Source organism: Myzus persicae, unplaced genomic scaffold, assembly GCF_001856785.1.
Source record: "Myzus persicae strain clone G006 unplaced genomic scaffold, MPER_G0061.0, whole genome shotgun sequence".
NCBI classification, from domain to species: Eukaryota; Metazoa; Arthropoda; class Insecta; order Hemiptera; family Aphididae; genus Myzus; species Myzus persicae.
The window spans coordinates 172,570-191,625 of record NW_019102182.1 but is presented as its reverse complement, the minus strand read 5'-3'; the positions used below and the strand labels follow the sequence as shown (position 1 = coordinate 191,625).

Here is a 19,056-nt window from a genome sequence, read left to right as displayed (position 1 = left end):
AGCTCAAGTACATTTCTAAATAATTTTGGTACTTATGATTTTTTTTAAAGTACTAAATTAACTAAATTTTTTTAAAATTGTAATGTTAATATGGTTATGGGTACTTATATACCTATAAAGTAGTTGGTTTAACAATTAATAGTGTTTAATTAGTGATTAAATAAAAATAATACATCTTTATGGAACGCGTGTTACATTGGTCATTGACCACATCATGACACATATACATTTATGGTATTTTTTTCATTTTTAACCTATTAAATAAGTTATAACTTATAATAATAATATATTAATATGTGTTTAGTGTGTATACAAATACAGTATTACAGTACCTAATACCTAATTAGGTATATATATAAAATAATAAATTTATGTGTCTATTTGTATTAGATTTTTAAAATCTTGATGATTTTAATTTTTGGTTTTTAAAAGTTTTATTTTAGTCTACTACCTACCTTACTAAATAATATCGTTGTTATATTATACTCGGCAATCGTTGTGTTAAATCCTTAATTAACAGTTAGGTAATTGTTATTTAGATACAGTTTAGTACAAATATATACTTAATAATTACAATATTTATATTAATAGGTATAATTAAGATTAACGTTGTATCATTGTATGGCATTATGGCATACCTACTATAATAATATTATAATTTTTGATTTATAAATATCCAAATATCCAACAATTAATATAATAAATAATTTAAAAAGTTTAGTTGAAGCGCTATCTAGTGGTTTTTATATTTATTATGTTGTTTTTATTTTTAGCCATCTAGATTATAACGACGCATGATTTAAGATATATTATGTCATAAAGTTAGATCACAGACTACTGACTAAGATAGATCTATGAGTGAGATATAAGCAACGTTTACAATCGCAGCCACTGAGTGGGCCAGTGTATTAGATTATATACGATTGTGAATGCCTATAATATTAGCCAAGTATTGCTGTCGATCAGTTATGTATTGTACCAAAGAGTTTTCCGTTAGGAGCTGCAGGCATCTTACAACAGTACTCACCACTAGATTCAGCGCTAATAATATTAAAAGGAACCCAGTATCATTATTTTTTTTAAATGGTGATCTTCCTGAGAGACGTTTTCGGCTTTCAAGCACGGTTTAAGATGTGCTTTCAAGCTTTCATCGAACCTCACATTTTTATCTTCAAAATGTTGAAAATATTTTAAGCAACAAAAAATCAATATGTACATCTTTGTAATACCTGCAGGTATTAAAACATACAGTTAATTTATAATAATTATTATAATCAACAGAAGAATTACATTTTGTCTTCAATAATTTTGTTTATTTTTTATTTAAGGGTATTAAGATAATAGGAAAGGTGTTATGCTCTTCAGCTCTTGAACCTTTGACGTATAAATACATAGTATCTGTGTATAAATATTTGGCCCGTATTGGTAATTCGAGTTTGAAACCACTGATCTAGAGAGCTTTAATACAATATATAGGTTCTCCAAACTGATCTATAGTTGGTATTTATCTTATGAAATATGAAGAAATCTTAGTTCATGACATTGAACTATACAATAACTATATTATTATCTAGTTTAATGGTTCATGATTATGATTTATGTTATACTCTGAAGATTATCCAGATCTATAATATTATCCCATTTACCTACTATAGTGAGTACGACTGAGTGTCTGCGTTTCACAACACTGAACAAATATAGTGTCTAAAGCGCCAGTTAACAATTTTTCGTCAAGGTTTCCAAAGCTAACACTTAAATATGGCGGGAAATTTAAAATTACACTTGCTAATTATTTGAAACACGATGTAGGTAAAACATACTTTTTTTTACCTACATCGTGATTTGAAAGTACAAATTGTGAGCCCCTGTGAAGACCACTACCCAGACTGAGGTTTCAAATTTTACCATGGTCCAGGTCTTGGTAACAACAATAATGTATTATCACCATTCACTATCATTCTATTATCATATCCCTGGTAACAATAATAATACAACTTAAAATAAGATTAAAAAAAATGTTATTTATTTTTTAAAAACATAACACATTAACACGTACTATTAATGTGAATTTGTTGTTTGGAAAGTATTTGGTCTGTTACGGTATTAAAAGTCACAATTACTTAAAGTAATAGACTTGACACATTCAAATAATTCAGAATGGCTAATCCAAAAGCTTTTCTACACGAATGGTGTGCAAAAAATAACTTGGAACCTCAATTTGAAATCAAGCAAGCCGGTAAAATTTTATGAATCTCCAGTAGAAAAGTGTTTAATCTTATATAATGATTTTTCTGTTTGCTATTGAGTAAAGAATATAATTATAATGTTTTGCAAACATTTTTTGTAGATGGGTGAAATGATTTTTGTAACTTCCCCTTTGTGATTTTACAAGAGTATGACAACCAAAAAATAAATTAACAATCATCACATATTATATTATCACATATAACAAATTATAGAAATTCTGAATATTTTATTCTAGGTACAAAATTTAATATACGGTTTATATGTGAAGTTACCGTAAGTGGACATAATTATGTTGGTGTAGGAAATTCGACTAGTAAAAAAGATGCTCAAGGAAATGCATCAAAAGACTATCTCTTATACTTGACAAGGCAAGGATTGGTATCTGCTGACTCATTACCACCTGTAAGTTCATTAATCTAGTATGTTAAATTTATTATTATTATACTAAGTATGGGTTTTATTAGAATTTTATTTCTGGTCCTGCTTCAAATGATTCAATGGTTAAAGCACCAGGAAGATTAATGAATAATGAGCCACCAAAATCTGTATATCAACAAGGCCAAACTCCCAATATGCTCGGTGAAGCTTATCGACCAATTGGGAAGACAGATTTTCAGTTTAAAGATTTTTTAAATGAAGAAAGTAAAGTTGAAGAGGTAAAATCCTTTTTATTTTTATTTATAACTATTTGTTACTATTTTTAAATTTTTAACTTTATTAATAGGCAGAAAATTTAGATGTGAATGCTGCTGTACATGGTAATTGGACAATTGATAATGCCAAATCACGTTTAAATCAATTTATTCAATCTAATAAGTTAAAAAACATTGATTACAAATATAGTTTTATGGGAAAGTAAGTAATATTATTATATCTCCTATAATTCGTACTAATGTTCTTTATATAAATAAAACTGACGATCACGTCCATCCTTTTTTTCCTTTTTTCCCTTGTGGTCTTTTCCCTGTTGGTTTCCAAGACATAACTTCATTGATTATGTTATCGTCATTTTCCCACATTATGTGCCCAAACTACTGGATTCTCTGAACCCTTATGTAATATTAAATTGGAGTCATTTCTGTTTCCTTCATCAGGCCTTTGTTATACTTTCTCCTCCACTTACCAGTGTTCATATCTAATTTTGATCCACATATCATTTGCCATATCTTGTTTTCAAAAGTAGTAAATTTTTGTTCTGTGATTTTTGTAGTTGTCCCCGTGCTTCTCATCCATGTATTAATATAGCTCTCACTATCATTGTGTAGAGTTTAACTTTTGTTTTTTTGACAGAATTTTTGATTTGAAAAATTTTGATAGTTCAAGAGACGCTTTTACTATCCTAATTCCAATCTCTTGTGACCAGTCATTTTTTGTATTTATATTTACATCAAGGTATTTAAACTTATTAATTTTATCGTATATTCATTCATCAGGGTTAGTTATGCCTGTGTCCATGTATAATAGCTCTATTCTCCTTGTCTTTTCTGACTTTTATTTTTAGTCTTATTTTATTGGCTTATTTTTCTAGGACTTTCTCTGCTTTCTCTGTATCATATTTGGTATTGCCTACGATTTTGAGATTATCAGCAAAACCCAGAATTTTTGTATCTTTCACTGGCTTATTTCTATACCCGTTGCTTCCCTGCTATCTCTATCTACCCTGATTTGATACTGTGTTTCTCCATGCGCATCTTGATTAGTCCTTTTAGTTTTTTGGGTACTCCAAATGTATTCATTATGTTTTATAGTCTATCAATGGATGCTATTGTAGGCCTTTTAAAGTTTATAAATATTTGCCAGAGGTTTTGTCAGAATTCATATTTCTTTTCTATGATCTGACTTATGACTGCAATTTGTTTAATAGTTGATCTCCTCTTTCTAAAACCACAGTGATATTCATTCAGGTTTTTTTCTGTGTAAGGAATTATGCGGTTGAGTAGTACTTTAGAAAATACTTTGTATGCTGAATTCAAGAGCAATATTCCTCTGTAATTTCCACACTCTGTTTTAATTACCTTTGGTGAATGGGGATAATATTAATTATCCCCATTCACCAAAAAAGTGAAATGTTCTTCTTAAAATTCTTTCTTCCTGTTTTCAGGCATTTGTTCGTCTTTACTGTATTTGATATATCATCAGATCCTGACGTCTTCCAGTTTTTTAGGCTCTTAATAGCGATCTTGTCTCCCTCCAGGGTTATATCGCCAATCATTGGTCTTGCTGTCTGGTAATATGCGTTTCCTATTGGGTTCAATGGTATTTCCGTATTAAGCAAATCTATGAAGTATTCCTTCCATCTTTTAACTTAATCACTGGGATCCATAAGAATAACTCCATTTCTACCCTTTATTGTCTTCAGGGTTGTGTTAAAATCTTTATGCTGTCCAATTGTCTTGAAGAAGTTTCTAATTCTTTCTTACAAGCAATCCTTTTTGGCTTCCTCCAAAATCCCATTTATGAACTTCTTTTTTTCTCTTTGTGATAGGCTCTTACAGTTTTTCCTTTTTATTAAAAATAGAAATATCCACCCTTTAATCTAGTTTAATAATTTTGTTTAGTATATACTATGTTTAGTTTATCTACTGTATAGCAGAGCAGTTACTTATTTGACGGCTGTGTATTATTTTAAAGAATTAAAGATTAAGAATTAAAGATAATTTTAAGATTCAAGTAAGCAAACTAATATATTTTTATATTTTTTAGGAGTTTTGTAGCTGAAATGTCAATATATGTAGCAAAACTTGGAAGAAGTAAATTATTGCTTAAAGATATAATAAACTTTCTTTCTATAGCTTAGTACACAATTGTAATTATTTGATTTAGATGTAACTGCTCATGAAAGTGGTTCAAACAAACAATCAGCATCCAAAAGTTGTGCATTATCTTTGATCCGTCAACTATACCATTTAGGTGTTATTGAACCATTCTCAGGATCTTTAAAAAAAACTATTTTAAACATAGTAGAACCATATGAAGTTAATGTTGATCCTTTGATATTAAACAAAGTATATGATATATTGCAAGAGTTTAATATTGAACCTGTAATTAAGGTAAATTATAAAGTTAAGACAATAATTAATAATTATTATAAGCGTATATTTATTGTTCGAAGAATGATACTGTTATTGAACCAGAAACCACAATTTCATTAATTTCTAATCAAGTGCTTGCGGAATTTAATGAGTCAAAACCGGTTAGATTAACAGGAGTGATTCCATGGTCACCGCCTCAACCAAATTGGAACCCTTGGTTGGCCATAAATATTGATGAAGGCCCTTTAGCTACTGTAAGTTTGAAGTTAAAAATTAAAACTGCATTTCTCATACATTTAGTTAAAAAAATTATCATGAGTTGCATAGTATAATTATATTCATTTCTAGTATGCAGAGTGATTCACCAAGCATGCTCAACTTCTTTTTCTTCAATAGCACAGTTATTCTTGAAATTTTAAAATATACTTAAAGGCCATATTTTTAATTTCTCTGAGTTTTTGTAATACTTAAGGAGTGTTCTGTAAAAGTACAAACTTTAGTTTTTCAATTGAGAATTTTCTTTTTCTACTTTAAGCTATTTAGCCCATTTTGTTTGAAAATTTTGTAAGTATCAATATTAAAATTTGATCTAATAGTTTTTAAGTTAGTATTATATAGTATTTAATTTTGTATGCCAAGGATAATGGGTTTGGAAGATAATATAGGTTAGGTTTATCTTTTTTTTAATCTATTAACATTTTAATTTTGTAAAAATCATTCAAGTATAAAAAACGCTAGATACAATATTAAATTTATTTTATATTTTTGCAAACCATTTTTTGGGACTTTTATCCCTTTTCCTTAATTTAAACATTTTAATAACTGAAAAATTACTTGGTTGTTGATTTTTCAATTAGGTACATCAACACATTCAAAAAAATAATATTCTTAATCGATAACAGTAATAAAAGGGATTCTCATTTGAAAAACTGAAGTTTGTATTAAGTAGGTTGATGACATAGCCTGCAAAGAGTAATGATAATTGATAAATAATAATATCCATGAATAACGAGATATAATAAAAATAATTATATACCTAGTTTGGATATATGTTAATCACTTTGTTTAAATACGTATTGATATTTACAGGCTAGTTTAGATCAACTTAGTGAAGAACTAGCTAAAGATTATAGTATGAAATTAAACTCCTCGGAAAGTTTTAACGAAAGTATTGCAATGCGTAGTCAACTTCCAGTATTTGCTAAAAAATATGAAATATTAGATGTAATAAGGAAAAACTCAATTGTTATTGTTCAAGGGAGTACTGGTTGTGGTAAAACTACTCAGGTTAGTTATGATTTAAAAAATCATAAAATATTTATTTTAATGTATTTTACTCTTACTTAAACATAATTTGTTATTTTAGGTTTGTCAATTTATACTTGATGAGTTCTTGCAAAATGATCAAGGGGCACACTGCAATATAATTTGTACGCAACCAAGAAAAATATCAGCCATCTCTGTTGCTGACAGAGTGGCTTTTGAAAGAAAAGAAGATATAGGTTTAAGTGTTGGATATAGTGTTAGATTTGATAGCATATTTCCGAGACCGTATGGGGCAATTTTGTTTTGTACAGTTGGTAAATATTTTTTGTTCTAAACATTTTTGTATTGAAGTATTAAACCATAATTAAAAAAAATTGCGTAGGTGTGTTATTGCGTAAATTGGAAAATGGCATGCGTGGCATATCACATATAATTGTTGATGAAATACACGAGCGTGATGTAAATAGTGATTTCCTCATGGTTGTACTTAAAGATATGATATATAACTATCCTGACCTAAGAGTTATTTTTATGTCTGCCACGATTAATACTGATATGTTTTCTAATTACTTTAATTGTTGTCCTGTCATTGATGTAGAAGGGAGATGCTATCCTGTGAAAGGTAAATTTGTCAATAATTATATTGGTTGAAAATATTATTTAAATCTATTTCTTTTCAGAATATTTTCTCGAAGATATTGTTCAAATTTTAAATTATCAGCCAACTCCAGATATCAAAAAACGTAAGAATAAAGATAAAGATGAAGAATCTGTTATTGCTGCTCAGGATCATGAGGAAAATTGTAATTTACTTGTATCTGATAACTATCCCCCGGAAATCAAAGCTAAAATGGCCTTGATTAGTGAAAAAGATGTTGATTTTGAAATTATTGAAGCAAGTATTTTTTTTAAATATGATCTAACAAGAACATTAATAATAATAGTTAAATATAATTCATGTCTTAGGCATTATTAATGCACATTGAAGTTAAGATGAATACACCTGGAGCAGTTCTAATATTTTTACCTGGTTGGAATTTAATTTTTGCCCTCCAAAAATATTTGACTCAGAAACAATTTTTTGGTTTGTGAAATTATATATATTCACAATATAGAATACTTATTTATTTTCTTTTTTTAGCATCTTCAAAATTTTGTATACTACCACTCCATTCTCAACTTCCGTGTGCAGATCAACGTAGAGTTTTTGAACCTGTACCATCTGGAGTAAGAAAGGTAAAAAAAAAAAAAATTCTAAAATATGTTGAATGTTTAAAATTTTTATATTTTGATTGTGTTATGACTGGTTTCATATTAAGTTAACTGTCATCGTAGTAAAAAATAATAAATGAATTCTTTCATGAAGTATATTATTATTCCTATAAAGTCTGAAAATACATGTAAGAACTAAATATACTCTGTTCTATGGCTAAATTCTATAACTTAAATTTATCATATCAATGTTATAGTTATTGAACTAATTAAAGCATTTTAAGTTTAAATAAAGCAAAAAAAATATTCAAAATCTAAATAAAAGCACTACATTTTTAACGTTTTAAGAAATAAATCCAATATATGATTACTGTTAATTTTTATACGTATTGGATGCTATTATTACTACCGGACACGGGTTGGTTAGTTAACTATTCTGAATTATGTTGTAAATGATGATCAAGTTGATCCAGCAAAATAGTTATTTTTAAATATGTTTCTAAATGATTATATATATATATATATATACAATATATAGGATAGTTAGAGCTGTCAAATTTTATTTTACTTAAAATGGATCAAACATTTTTGTACAATTTTTATCAAAACAATCATGCCTTACCTTCACTGTCAACCATCAGCTTCAATATTAAAGTTTTATATTATAACCAAGGGCGGAGTGGGAACCAAATCCAGGCTGGGAGTTAGATATTTATCCAGGCTACCCACCAAAAAATTTTTTCTCCCTACTCGAATTTCGTTTTTCTATTTACCTATTTCAAAATTATTGTATAAGTAGCTTTCATTTCATTACTACTTTCAGTATTATAAAAGTATTTCAATCACTATTTTGCTATTTCTTTTAACTTCTGTCTTCCAATGCATTATAATTAATATACCACAAATACCTGAAAGTCTGAAAAATAAAATTTGTAGGTATAATTTAATATTTGAAACCAACAAAATACAGTGAACGCTCCTTATAAGACTCACTTTGGGATCAGCACAATGTGAGTCTTATAAACGAATGAATCTTAGGCGAAGTGGGAAAAAAAAATTTAATTACATATTTATGAATTTCATTTGACTACATATTACTTATTACATACTTATTATTGAATAAATTAAAAAAATTATAATTATAGTACATATAAAAATAATTACACACATTATTAGACAATTATAAAAGATGTATGAATAATGTTACCTATTTATTATTTAAAAAAAAAAAAATTGTAATTTTGGTTTGTTTTGAGTTTTAAACTAATATTCCGGAAGTATATTGGAATAAAATTTGTTGTACATACACACATAATAAAGCAAATAAAAACCAATTTATTTCTAAATTTTAACCAAAAATGTTTATTTTTACCATTTTGTTTATGAAATTTGAGTATTATAAACAAAGTGTTGAGTTTTAAAACCGAATTTTTCATAATGTATTTGAATACTTCCTGACCATTTCAGACGATTTTGAGTCTAATAAGCGACTGAACCTTATATCCGTGAGTCTTATAAACAGCGTTCACTGTTTTAATAATTATATATTGTGTTTTAATAGTGTAGGTATAGTAGGTATAAGGTAATAAGTAATAAATAAATACATAAATTATAAACAATCTAATAGCTTAGATTTCTCAACAACTGCATTTATGATAATATTATTATCTATTTCCATGTTGTATTATAAAAATACTTATATCAATAAATTGCTTTGATTTTATTTGATGTCTATATTTATGTACCAAATATTTTGTAATTGTATATCCAAAGCTTTCTCATACGATTGTACGAGGCTATCGCTGTGTACTATTATTGCATTAATAATATTTGTAGTACAATAATTTAATAGAAACAAATTTTTTACGTATTTAGCATTTACTAATATTTTGTAAATTAAATTAAATTAAAAAAAAAAAATCTAACAAAATGACCAGGCCACCAGGTCATAATATGGTCCAGGCCATCTGAAAAATTTCCATTTCCAGACTTGCCACTGATTAAACAATAGAAACATTAAAAACAAACCACATCAAAATTATAGTTATAAGTACTCAATTATTTTTAAAAGATCAAATATTTTTCAGGTAATTTTATCTACAAATATAGCAGAAACATCAATAACTATTAATGATGTAGTATTTGTAATTAATTATTGCAAAGCAAAGATAAAATTATTTACTACACATAATAATATGACTCATTATGCAACGGTTTGGGCGTCTAAGACAAACATGCAGCAAAGAAAAGGCCGAGCTGGCCGTGTTAAAGACGGTTTCTGTTTTCACTTATGCTCAAAGGTAATCAAAGATTTTATTTTAAAAAAAAAAGAAAATTATTAATTATAGATAAATGTATTTAATATGACCAAAGCAAATCATTTATAATGACTGAATACATAAAATTATATTTTGCCATATGATCATTTTTAATTGCTTATCCTTAATTTTATTCATTTAATAGCATACGAGTTCTGGTACCTTTCATTGTGTTTACTTTTTATGGTTTTTTATTTTTTACTTTAACATTAAATTTTAAAGGCACGTTATGATAAAATGGATGATCACATAACACCAGAAATTTTCCGTACACCATTACATGAAATAGCTTTATCTATTAAATTGTTACGACTTGGAGATATTGGACAATTTCTTAGCAAGGCTATTGAACCTCCTCCCATTGACGCTGTAATTGAAGCCCAAGTGATGCTCAAAGGTAAAATGCTGCTACTATGATATTCAAAAAATAAAAATAAAATGATTGGTTCTTAAATGCAAACTAAATTAATCAGTGAAACAAATAATGTTTTTACTGGTTAGTTGTGTTTCAAACATATACTTTTAACCAATAAACTATGAAGATCTACATTGAGTTGAATAATGTATTTCTTCAATTTGGTTTGCAAACATAACAATTTATATTGAGGAACTGTGTTTTATTTGAATATCATAGTAAGCAGCAATTTTTATTAATTAAAATATCACCATGTTTTTATTTTATTCTTTAATATCAACGACATGGTTATTAACTACTATTAGATTAACATTGTAACTTATAGCCCTCATTAAAAATTGAGTGTTTTCTTATGTTTATTCATTAGTGAAAATCTTATTTTATTAAGAATAATTCTATTAATATTTGTAAAGAATTTTAAGCTTGACTGAATTTTTTTTAAATTTTTGCTTTTAAATTCTAATTACTTAAACACTTATGCAAAAATGTTCTACTGTTTAAATGTTTCTAAATATTCTTTTATAGTTCTATTAATATACTATTTTTTATGTTCAAATATTTTAGAGATGAAATGTCTTGGAACAAATGAAGAGTTGACGCCACTTGGTCGTATTTTAGCAAAATTACCTATCGAGCCACAGATTGGTCGCATGATGGTATTAGGAAATATCTTAATGCTAGGTGACGCTTTGGCTATTATAGCAGCTATCTGTTCAAACATGACAGATATATTTGTATTTGGTAATTAATTTTATATACGTAAGGTAATTTGTTTCAAATCAATGTTTTTTAATATTTATGTATGTTTTAGATCATAGAATGACACCAGCACAGCGTGCTTTCTCTGGTAACCGTTGTTCTGATCATTTAACTGTACTAAATGCTTTTCATCAATGGCAATCTTTGGTCTACCGTAAAATTGATACAACAGAATTCTGTGAACGTAAAATGTTGTCGCAACCATCATTGACTACAACAGCAGATGTTATGGTACCTTTTTTATACTATTTAAAGTTATTTATAATATTTAAAACAATAACTGTATTTATAATACTCAAAATTAATTGTTCTATCAGGAACAACTAAAAGATCTATTTATCAAAATTGGATTTCCTGAAATATGTTTTGAAAGACAAAGATTTGATTTTGGAAAAACCGGAATGGATGATGAACCAATATTAGATGTAGTATCTGCCATTTTAACTATGGGCTTTTATCCTAACGTGTGTTATCATAAAGAAAAACGAAAGGTTACTTTTTAATTTTATATATTTTTTAACAAACATATTTTAATCATTAAAATTATAAAGTGTTTCAATACAGATATAAAGTTGCTTAAGTTTTGAAACTAAAAATTATGAAAAAAAACTTCGCTTCATTTTTTTTTAGAAGCTTGTTAGACCATACTCTATTTAGAATAAGAATAGACTGTACTCGTGCTTATAGCAGGCAATGGTCTGTGGAGTGGGGCAGATACGCAAACTAAGACCAGATTCTGTCTGCCATACATTCTTATTTTAAAAGAGTAAAGTTAATTTTTATATTGGAAGACACCAAATCGAGACTCTTTTTCATTTTGACTCATGCATAGCTATAGCTTTTAACTTTGATGATTGCATTCTAAAGACTACACATGACTGTTGTTTTCTGGTTTAAAATTTAGTTTAAAATCATACATTTTATTGGAATTAAAATTAAAAACAACAATTTTTTGAGCATATTTCATAGTGACATTTTTATTCCAATTCAATAGACAGTAAATGTAATGTATTGTTATATTTTTAATTTGGTTCTCATTGCAAATAATATATCACTATATACAGTAAATACAAAATATTGATTTTATTCCAATGAATTTACTGTTTCAACCCATTTGAAGATTCTTTGATGATGTGAATATTACATTTATTTAATTAAATATATTAATATGTATTCTGTGTTTAAATATAGGTGTACACAACAGAAGGAAAGGCTGCACTTATTCATAAGACATCTGTAAATTGTAATAATGTCATGGCCGCTGGCTCTTTCCAGTCACCATTTTTTGTATTTGCAGAAAAGGTAAGATATGGCATATTCTAGTCTAAATTAATCTTACTCATTAAAATAGTATGAAACTATGACCTAATAAAATGTAATTTTACAAAATAATGAATAATTTATGTAGAATAATAATATATTTTTTAATTTAATTTTTTTTATTTAGGTACGTACTAGAGCTGTATCTTGCAAGCAAATGACCATGGTAACTCCTATTCATCTTCTATTGTTTGGTGCTCGTAAAATTGAATATACCAAAGAATTTGTCCAATTAGATAATTGGTATGTAATGGTTGTCAACTTAACAAGTAAATCATATAGGTAGTTTGTCCCACTAGGATTTACCTACGATATCTCCTGCGACAATAAATATATCATAAATCTATTTTTTTTTTATTAGACTCACAGAGACAAGGACACATATTTTATTATTAAATTTCATTAATTTTTGGTAAAAAAGTTAAAAAATTGTTTTTTGATTTTGTATATTGAAACAATGAAGATATCAATTTTGTAGTTTTTTTCTGAAAATTTTGACCTTTCAACATTTTAATTTCATTATTTTCATGGTTTTTGATCATTTTTTTAGTATATAGGTAAAACAGCAAAAACCGGTTTTTGTCCAGGCGGTAGGTACCCCTTTATGACTAATGGGTATATCCTCATGGGACATTCTGTATATATATATGTATATAATGAAGTTTAAAAAAATATTATGTCCACTGTCTAGGATTATAAATTTTTATTAAAATATAATATTATTCAATAAAGCTATGAACCATCTTATATTTTAAAGGATAACTTTAAAAATGGATGCTACAGCTGCTTCTGCGATTGTAGCTTTAAGACCAGCTATTGAAAGATTAATTGTTCAGGCATCTGAACAACCAGAATTAATTGGAATGTTAAGTGAAGCAGATATTAAACTTATCAATATTCTCAAAGAACTATGCAATTTTAACTGTGGTAGATATAATCTTTCTCCAATATCGTTTGTTCAAGGGTAAGTACATTTTTAAAAAAATGTATTTATCAAATAAAATGTATACAATTTTTTTAAATTTACAGTGATAGACCAAATAATAAAAGACAGTTTAGCCAAGCATTTAATGAGAGCGATGAAGCTTCAAATGCTAAATTTCAACATATTAATCATTCCTACCCTAGCTATAATAATTTTCAAAGAGGGGGTAGAGGAGGTTATAATCAAGGAAGAGGTTTCCGTGAAAATTCTTCATCGTTTCGTGGTGGATATAACCAAAGAGGTTATTATGGCGGTGGGCGCTCTGGAAGAGGTATGTAACGTTTTGAGATTTATTTTAGTTAAATTATAAACTGTTTTCATCAAATAAATTTTTTTCATATTTATGTCATAAATAATTACATTTAGTTTGAACTACTGTAATTTAATGTGTTATATATATCTGACATATGTATATAATATTATGCTATATATGCCACAGGGGTGTTGACTATCTTATGTTTAAGTGTGTCTTGTGATACACCTTTAAATTTAATACATGTTTTTCAAAGTTATCCGCATTTAATAATATTACAATTATATATTTATATTATTAACATAAGTTTGTTAGCTTTTTAACTTAAGTCACTACCATTATCACCACCATATATGTGTACTATGTGCACTGAGCAGAAGTTATCGGCAGGGTAGTCATAAATAATATTAAGTATTTAAAAGTTATTCATAAGTTCTGTTTCACTTTTTGGGCTGTTTTAACCACCATAGTCGGGGACGCAAAAATGATCTATGCCGCCTGCCTGTTGTTCATACTCATCAACTCACCATATTAACAATTGGTTCTTAATATTATAATGCCGCGCTGGCTGTTACTATAGAAAATAGATAAAACTATAACTGGCTGTTACGTGTATAAAATGATATTCACAGTGATTTGACAACCACTATCAAAAAATTGCTGCTTGGCACATGACAGTCAGAGATTATTTTTTGCGTCCCTGACTATAACCACTATTTACCATTAAATCCACATATTATAAACTGCACAAATAAAATTCTCTTTAAAATTTAAAATATCATACCACAAGAATTATAGTTACAATTTACAAGTACTCACTAGTCATGTACATACACAGGAAAGGAATACCATTAATATACAAAATATAATAAATATTTATGTCTCGTATATTTTCCTCCAATTGAGCTTTTATGATTAAATTAGTATAAAAAATAACAATATACATTATACATAACAATATTATTATAAAATTATGCTTGTATCTAATTGAATTCTAAAAAATAATAATCTCTTTTTTTAGGACGAGGTTTCAGAGGCTATAGCGGTGCAGACGGCTTTAAAAGAGGTTACTGAGCCAGATAGTTGTACAATAAATGTATTTATTCATCTAATTCATTATGATAATGACTTTATTATTATTCTTTCAATAAGACAAATCATTTATTCATCCTTATTGTAATTGAATAATTTTTGACTCATTTTATACAACAAAAACATTAAAATTATTTTATCATTAAATTATACATTTTAATGTACATTTAATCTATTTGTCACTTTTAGTGCCACTTTCCAATGCTTTCTTTTGTTCTTGTTGGTACCTGAAACATTAATTAAGATATCAGTTTGTTATAATTTCTACAACCATTTATCTAAGTTGTTTAATGGACTAAACAATAATTCAAATTGGGGGACGAGGTGACCGAGTGGTCTGACTCTTCCGCTGCGACGCAGCCGGTCGCGGTTCGATCCTCGGCCACCGGGCGGCATTTTTCTCCGGACAATTCGCGGTGACCGGAGAACAAGTGCTGCCATCCCCACCCCCGGGGCATGGCAGAAACCTACGGGTGCCCCATTCGAAATTCTGCCAAAACAAACACACACGTGTTCCCCCTACCGTTCCAAAAACCTACAAACCATCAATACAAAAAAAAAAAAACCTACAGTACCTACTAATAGCTAATGGCCTCAGTTGCCGGGCTCAGGATCAATTAAAAAAAAAAAAAAATAATTCAAATTATTGTGACTAATTTTAGAAAATATAATAAATAGTTATAAATTAATGCAAACATTTACATTTTTTCATTGGTTTCAAATAGTAATAATATGATAAGTTATTGCAATAAGTGAAAACTTGAACTGATAATTTTAACAGTATCTTTACAAGCAGTGATTTGTATAGAATTTTCAACATGGAGGGGGGTGGACATGCCTATGAAGTTATGAATATTCGATAACACATAAATAATAAAAATCAATAACCAATTAATCATAAATTTAATACAGTCAATGAGGTTGGGGAAGGCCATGGATGGCTCCTAGATCCTCTGGATATATCACTGCTTACAAGATAGAAATAAGAACAAATATCTATGATGATCCATTAAAAATAAGAGTTGTTATTGACATTATTTTATAAGATTTCTTTTGAACATGTTTTAATATCCTATTAACTTTTAAGCTATATTGTAAGAGTGTTAACGTTGTTATAAATATATTTAGAACTTACATAAAAGCTCTGACCAAGTGATATAAATTTGTAGCACCCACAAAAACATTAACGCTAAACAAGCTCCAGTTTTTTGGTATAATGACGAGTGAATATCGTGACCACACGATACCGGTGGCAGCTAATGCTGAGCATTGAGATATGCTAATTTTTTCTGCTGGACGAGTAATATCTCCAATTCCAGCAATAACTAAGCCCTAGAAAAGTATATATTATCACAATTAAAAAGATAGATTAAATAGAAATGTTAATCATCAGAGCTCGGATGTTTATGACTGCATATTTTTTTCGCTCAACTAGAATCTTAGTTGGGTATGATATAAACTCAATTCTTACAGTTTAGATTATAGCTATGCAAACTTATTTTGGATATTTTTACATAATTATTGACATTTTTGACCATATAAACACATATAATGATGATTTCTAGATTAAGATGCATGTTTTAAAAAATTATAAGTAAAATATTAAAAATTTTCTATATTATTATAAATTGACTATTATACTTGTTAATTGTGTTAAAGAGTAAGACCCGTAAAAAAAAATTAAGAGATTAGATAATTATATAAATATACTTTCAGATCGTCAAAGGTCTTGACAATTTGAAAATATCAGCAAAATAATTGTTATAGATACAGTATAATTCAGATATTTAAAGTACTTGACCTATGCACAAGTCAACTTCAATAGATCGGCAAGTAATTAATATTTTTTCAATATTTAATACTTGTATATTTTATAATCAGGTTATTTTAAACACTCATTCACAAGAGTATAATATCATTTTTTTTAAATATTAACCCTTTAATTGAATATATTTTTTGAAAAATAGGTATATTTGATATATTTTAAGGCATATAATTGCAAATTTTAATGAAATTCTGGTCAAATATCCAAGCTCTACTCATAATTATTACCCATTTAAATGCGGGTGCCCAGAAGAAAATAGTCTTTGGACCTGCAAAAATAAAATTGAGTTATGTCAATGTTTCTCACATGAATTTGGACTGAAAAGGTCGGTTGTTGTAATAAAATTTATTTTTAAAATTACCCGCCGGATGTTCCCAGAGTGGTCTCAAGCCCCGTGGTACAACTTTGTCGGCTGCTGAAACTACGGCTTTGTAGACGACCGACATGTCTTAGGAAATAAGGAAGTTCGACTTTTTAAGTAACAGGACGTAATATTCAACCAATAACTGTGCCACAGATGATATCGGTAAATACAATAATTGTCACTGGTCAATTATAATATGAACTTGAAGTGCCCTCCGGGATAGGGACAAGGTCGACGTCTTGATGATATTATTCTGATTATGGTCAAAATTAATAAAATACAAAATAATTATAATGTAGAGTTATTCATTGACTGCGACACCGAGTGATAAGGTTTATCAAAACACCTTGCGATATCAGCTTTTATCAATGTACATGGCACCGCCCAAAACATGGTTTAAGATAATTATTATTATTTATACTTTTTATACTTTTAATTTTAAACATTGGTCCACAATAACGTCAATATAATATACCAGGTATGGACTATTTAATTATTAATATGAATTTCAATAATATTATAAATATATTTTTAACGTAATGTAACTCACTGAAAAAAGGACGAGAAGTCGAAAGCTTGCGACATAATTTGTTTTATATTCTCATTCCGTATATAGTTATTAATTTTTGTGACTGAGTTAAATCTTGTTTTGTTACTAGTGAATAATGGGTGTGCAAAATCAAATAGCCGAAAGGCGAAAACTTTGGTCTTGAAATAATAAATTTCGCAATCAATCTGACTAGTAATTTCTTAAACTTGAAATAAACTACGAAGGACAGGCCTCATCGTTAGATGGCGTTGTAGTATACGATTTTTGTTTTATTTTTGTCAAATTTTCCAACTTCAGAGTCAGCAGACACAAATGTCAAATAAAAAATATATTTACAATGGTCGGGGGATGTTTAACCTGACTAATTTAGTCACTAAAAAATATTTCTTTTGCACATTAATTTGAGCTACAATATATAATGTGTATTTGAGGGAATCAGATTTTTGTTTTTTAATTGGGATCATTGTTTTTTTATTTACGAATCTTAAAGAAATGGAAAAATATTATTCCAAACTTTCAGATAATAGTTGTTGAAAGTTCAGTTTATCTAAAACACTTTAAAAAATATGCCAATTTTAATCAAAACTATAGTTGAACTAAAAAAATGAAATTTGAGATGTACCTTTTAAAAAATTAATTATTGTCAATTGTTGACCAAAGTCTTACGTTGAACAATTGAACAATATATAGGTACAGCTGCAGGTGTTAACAATGTAAAGCATAAGATAATAAGTCGTTGGTATAGTTTTTTTTTAAATACAATAATTAAGAGTCATTTTTTAAATAAATTCAAAGAAAGAATTATTATTACTTGTGAATTTCGAAAAAAATGATGAATATGTTTTTGATTAAGATCGACAAGAAAATACCATTTAAATTGTTTTGTTATCTGTTTATACTTTTTAGATATTATGTACAGTGTACAGCATAATATATTTTGTGTATACGTCATGGTTATAGTTTGTAATATTACGATTTACTAGACAGTTTACCTGGTCAACTTTACCAAAACATCACTATATAAGCAATTACCTACTACCTATGTATGTTGACAAATTTGTATACAGGGTGATTTTTTAAGTATGCTCACCCTCATTTTTCCTTCATTAGTAAATTTATTCAAATTCTGATTTCTAGAATTTTTAAGTAGGCCTAAGACCATTTTTTCAAATTTCTGATATTAATTGTACTATACTGAGTACCTATCCTGTGGCGATAAAAACTTCTGTTTTTCAAATGAGAACCCCTCTTTTTTACTAAAAAATATTTAACGGATTATTTTTTTGAAAATGTTGATGTGTCTAAATGAGGTTCTAATGCGTAGTTTCTGTGTTGTTAAAATGTTTATACTAAGGATAATAATCCTTAAAAATGGTTTTATAAAAATAAAAACTATAAGTAACGTTAGATTTAGTATT

The 19,056-nt window shown here is 27.7% G+C and overlaps 2 protein-coding genes across 2 annotated transcripts; one reads left to right on the top strand and one right to left on the bottom strand.

The window, feature by feature from the left end:
* Positions 1-2,157: 2,157 nt before the first annotated feature.
* On the top strand, positions 2,158-14,881 carry LOC111031482 (dosage compensation regulator). Its single transcript, XM_022311443.1, has 23 exons — positions 2,158-2,236; positions 2,483-2,649; positions 2,712-2,903; positions 2,972-3,102; positions 4,951-4,997; positions 5,071-5,297; positions 5,360-5,533; positions 6,369-6,566; positions 6,646-6,859; positions 6,928-7,167; positions 7,226-7,440; positions 7,512-7,629; positions 7,687-7,781; positions 9,845-10,057; positions 10,298-10,472; positions 11,055-11,231; positions 11,302-11,480; positions 11,567-11,740; positions 12,441-12,551; positions 12,697-12,812; positions 13,327-13,533; positions 13,599-13,825; positions 14,829-14,881. Exons 1-23 carry the CDS (start codon positions 2,158-2,160, stop codon positions 14,879-14,881), a joined length of 3,729 nt encoding a protein of 1,242 aa, XP_022167135.1.
* Positions 14,674-17,412, bottom strand: LOC111031483 (mitochondrial pyruvate carrier 2-like). The gene is made up of 4 exons (XM_022311444.1): positions 17,086-17,412; positions 16,952-16,992; positions 16,035-16,231; positions 14,674-15,126 (listed from the first exon to the last, which is right to left on the bottom strand). The coding sequence occupies exons 1-4, from the start codon at positions 17,168-17,170 to the stop codon at positions 15,072-15,074; spliced, it is 378 nt and encodes a 125-aa protein (XP_022167136.1). The 5' UTR covers positions 17,171-17,412; the 3' UTR covers positions 14,674-15,071.
* Between the last annotated feature and the right edge of the window lie 1,644 nt (positions 17,413-19,056).

Coding starts and splice junctions, on each gene's coding strand:
- LOC111031482 (XM_022311443.1), top strand. CDS start 2,158: ATGGCTAATCCAAAAGCTTTTCTACACGAATGGTGTGCAAAAAATAAC. Junction 7,782..9,844: donor TACCATCTGGAGTAAGAAAG/GTAAAAAAAAAA, acceptor AATATTTTTCAG/GTAATTTTATCTACAAATAT. Junction 12,552..12,696: donor TTTTTGTATTTGCAGAAAAG/GTAAGATATGGC, acceptor TTTTTTATTTAG/GTACGTACTAGAGCTGTATC.
- LOC111031483 (XM_022311444.1), bottom strand. CDS start 17,170: ATGTCGGTCGTCTACAAAGCCGTAGTTTCAGCAGCCGACAAAGTTGTA. Junction 16,232..16,951: donor GGGCACCCGCATTTAAATGG/GTAATAATTATG, acceptor ATACTTTTCTAG/GGCTTAGTTATTGCTGGAAT. Junction 15,127..16,034: donor CACTTGGTCAGAGCTTTTAT/GTAAGTTCTAAA, acceptor TTAATGTTTCAG/GTACCAACAAGAACAAAAGA.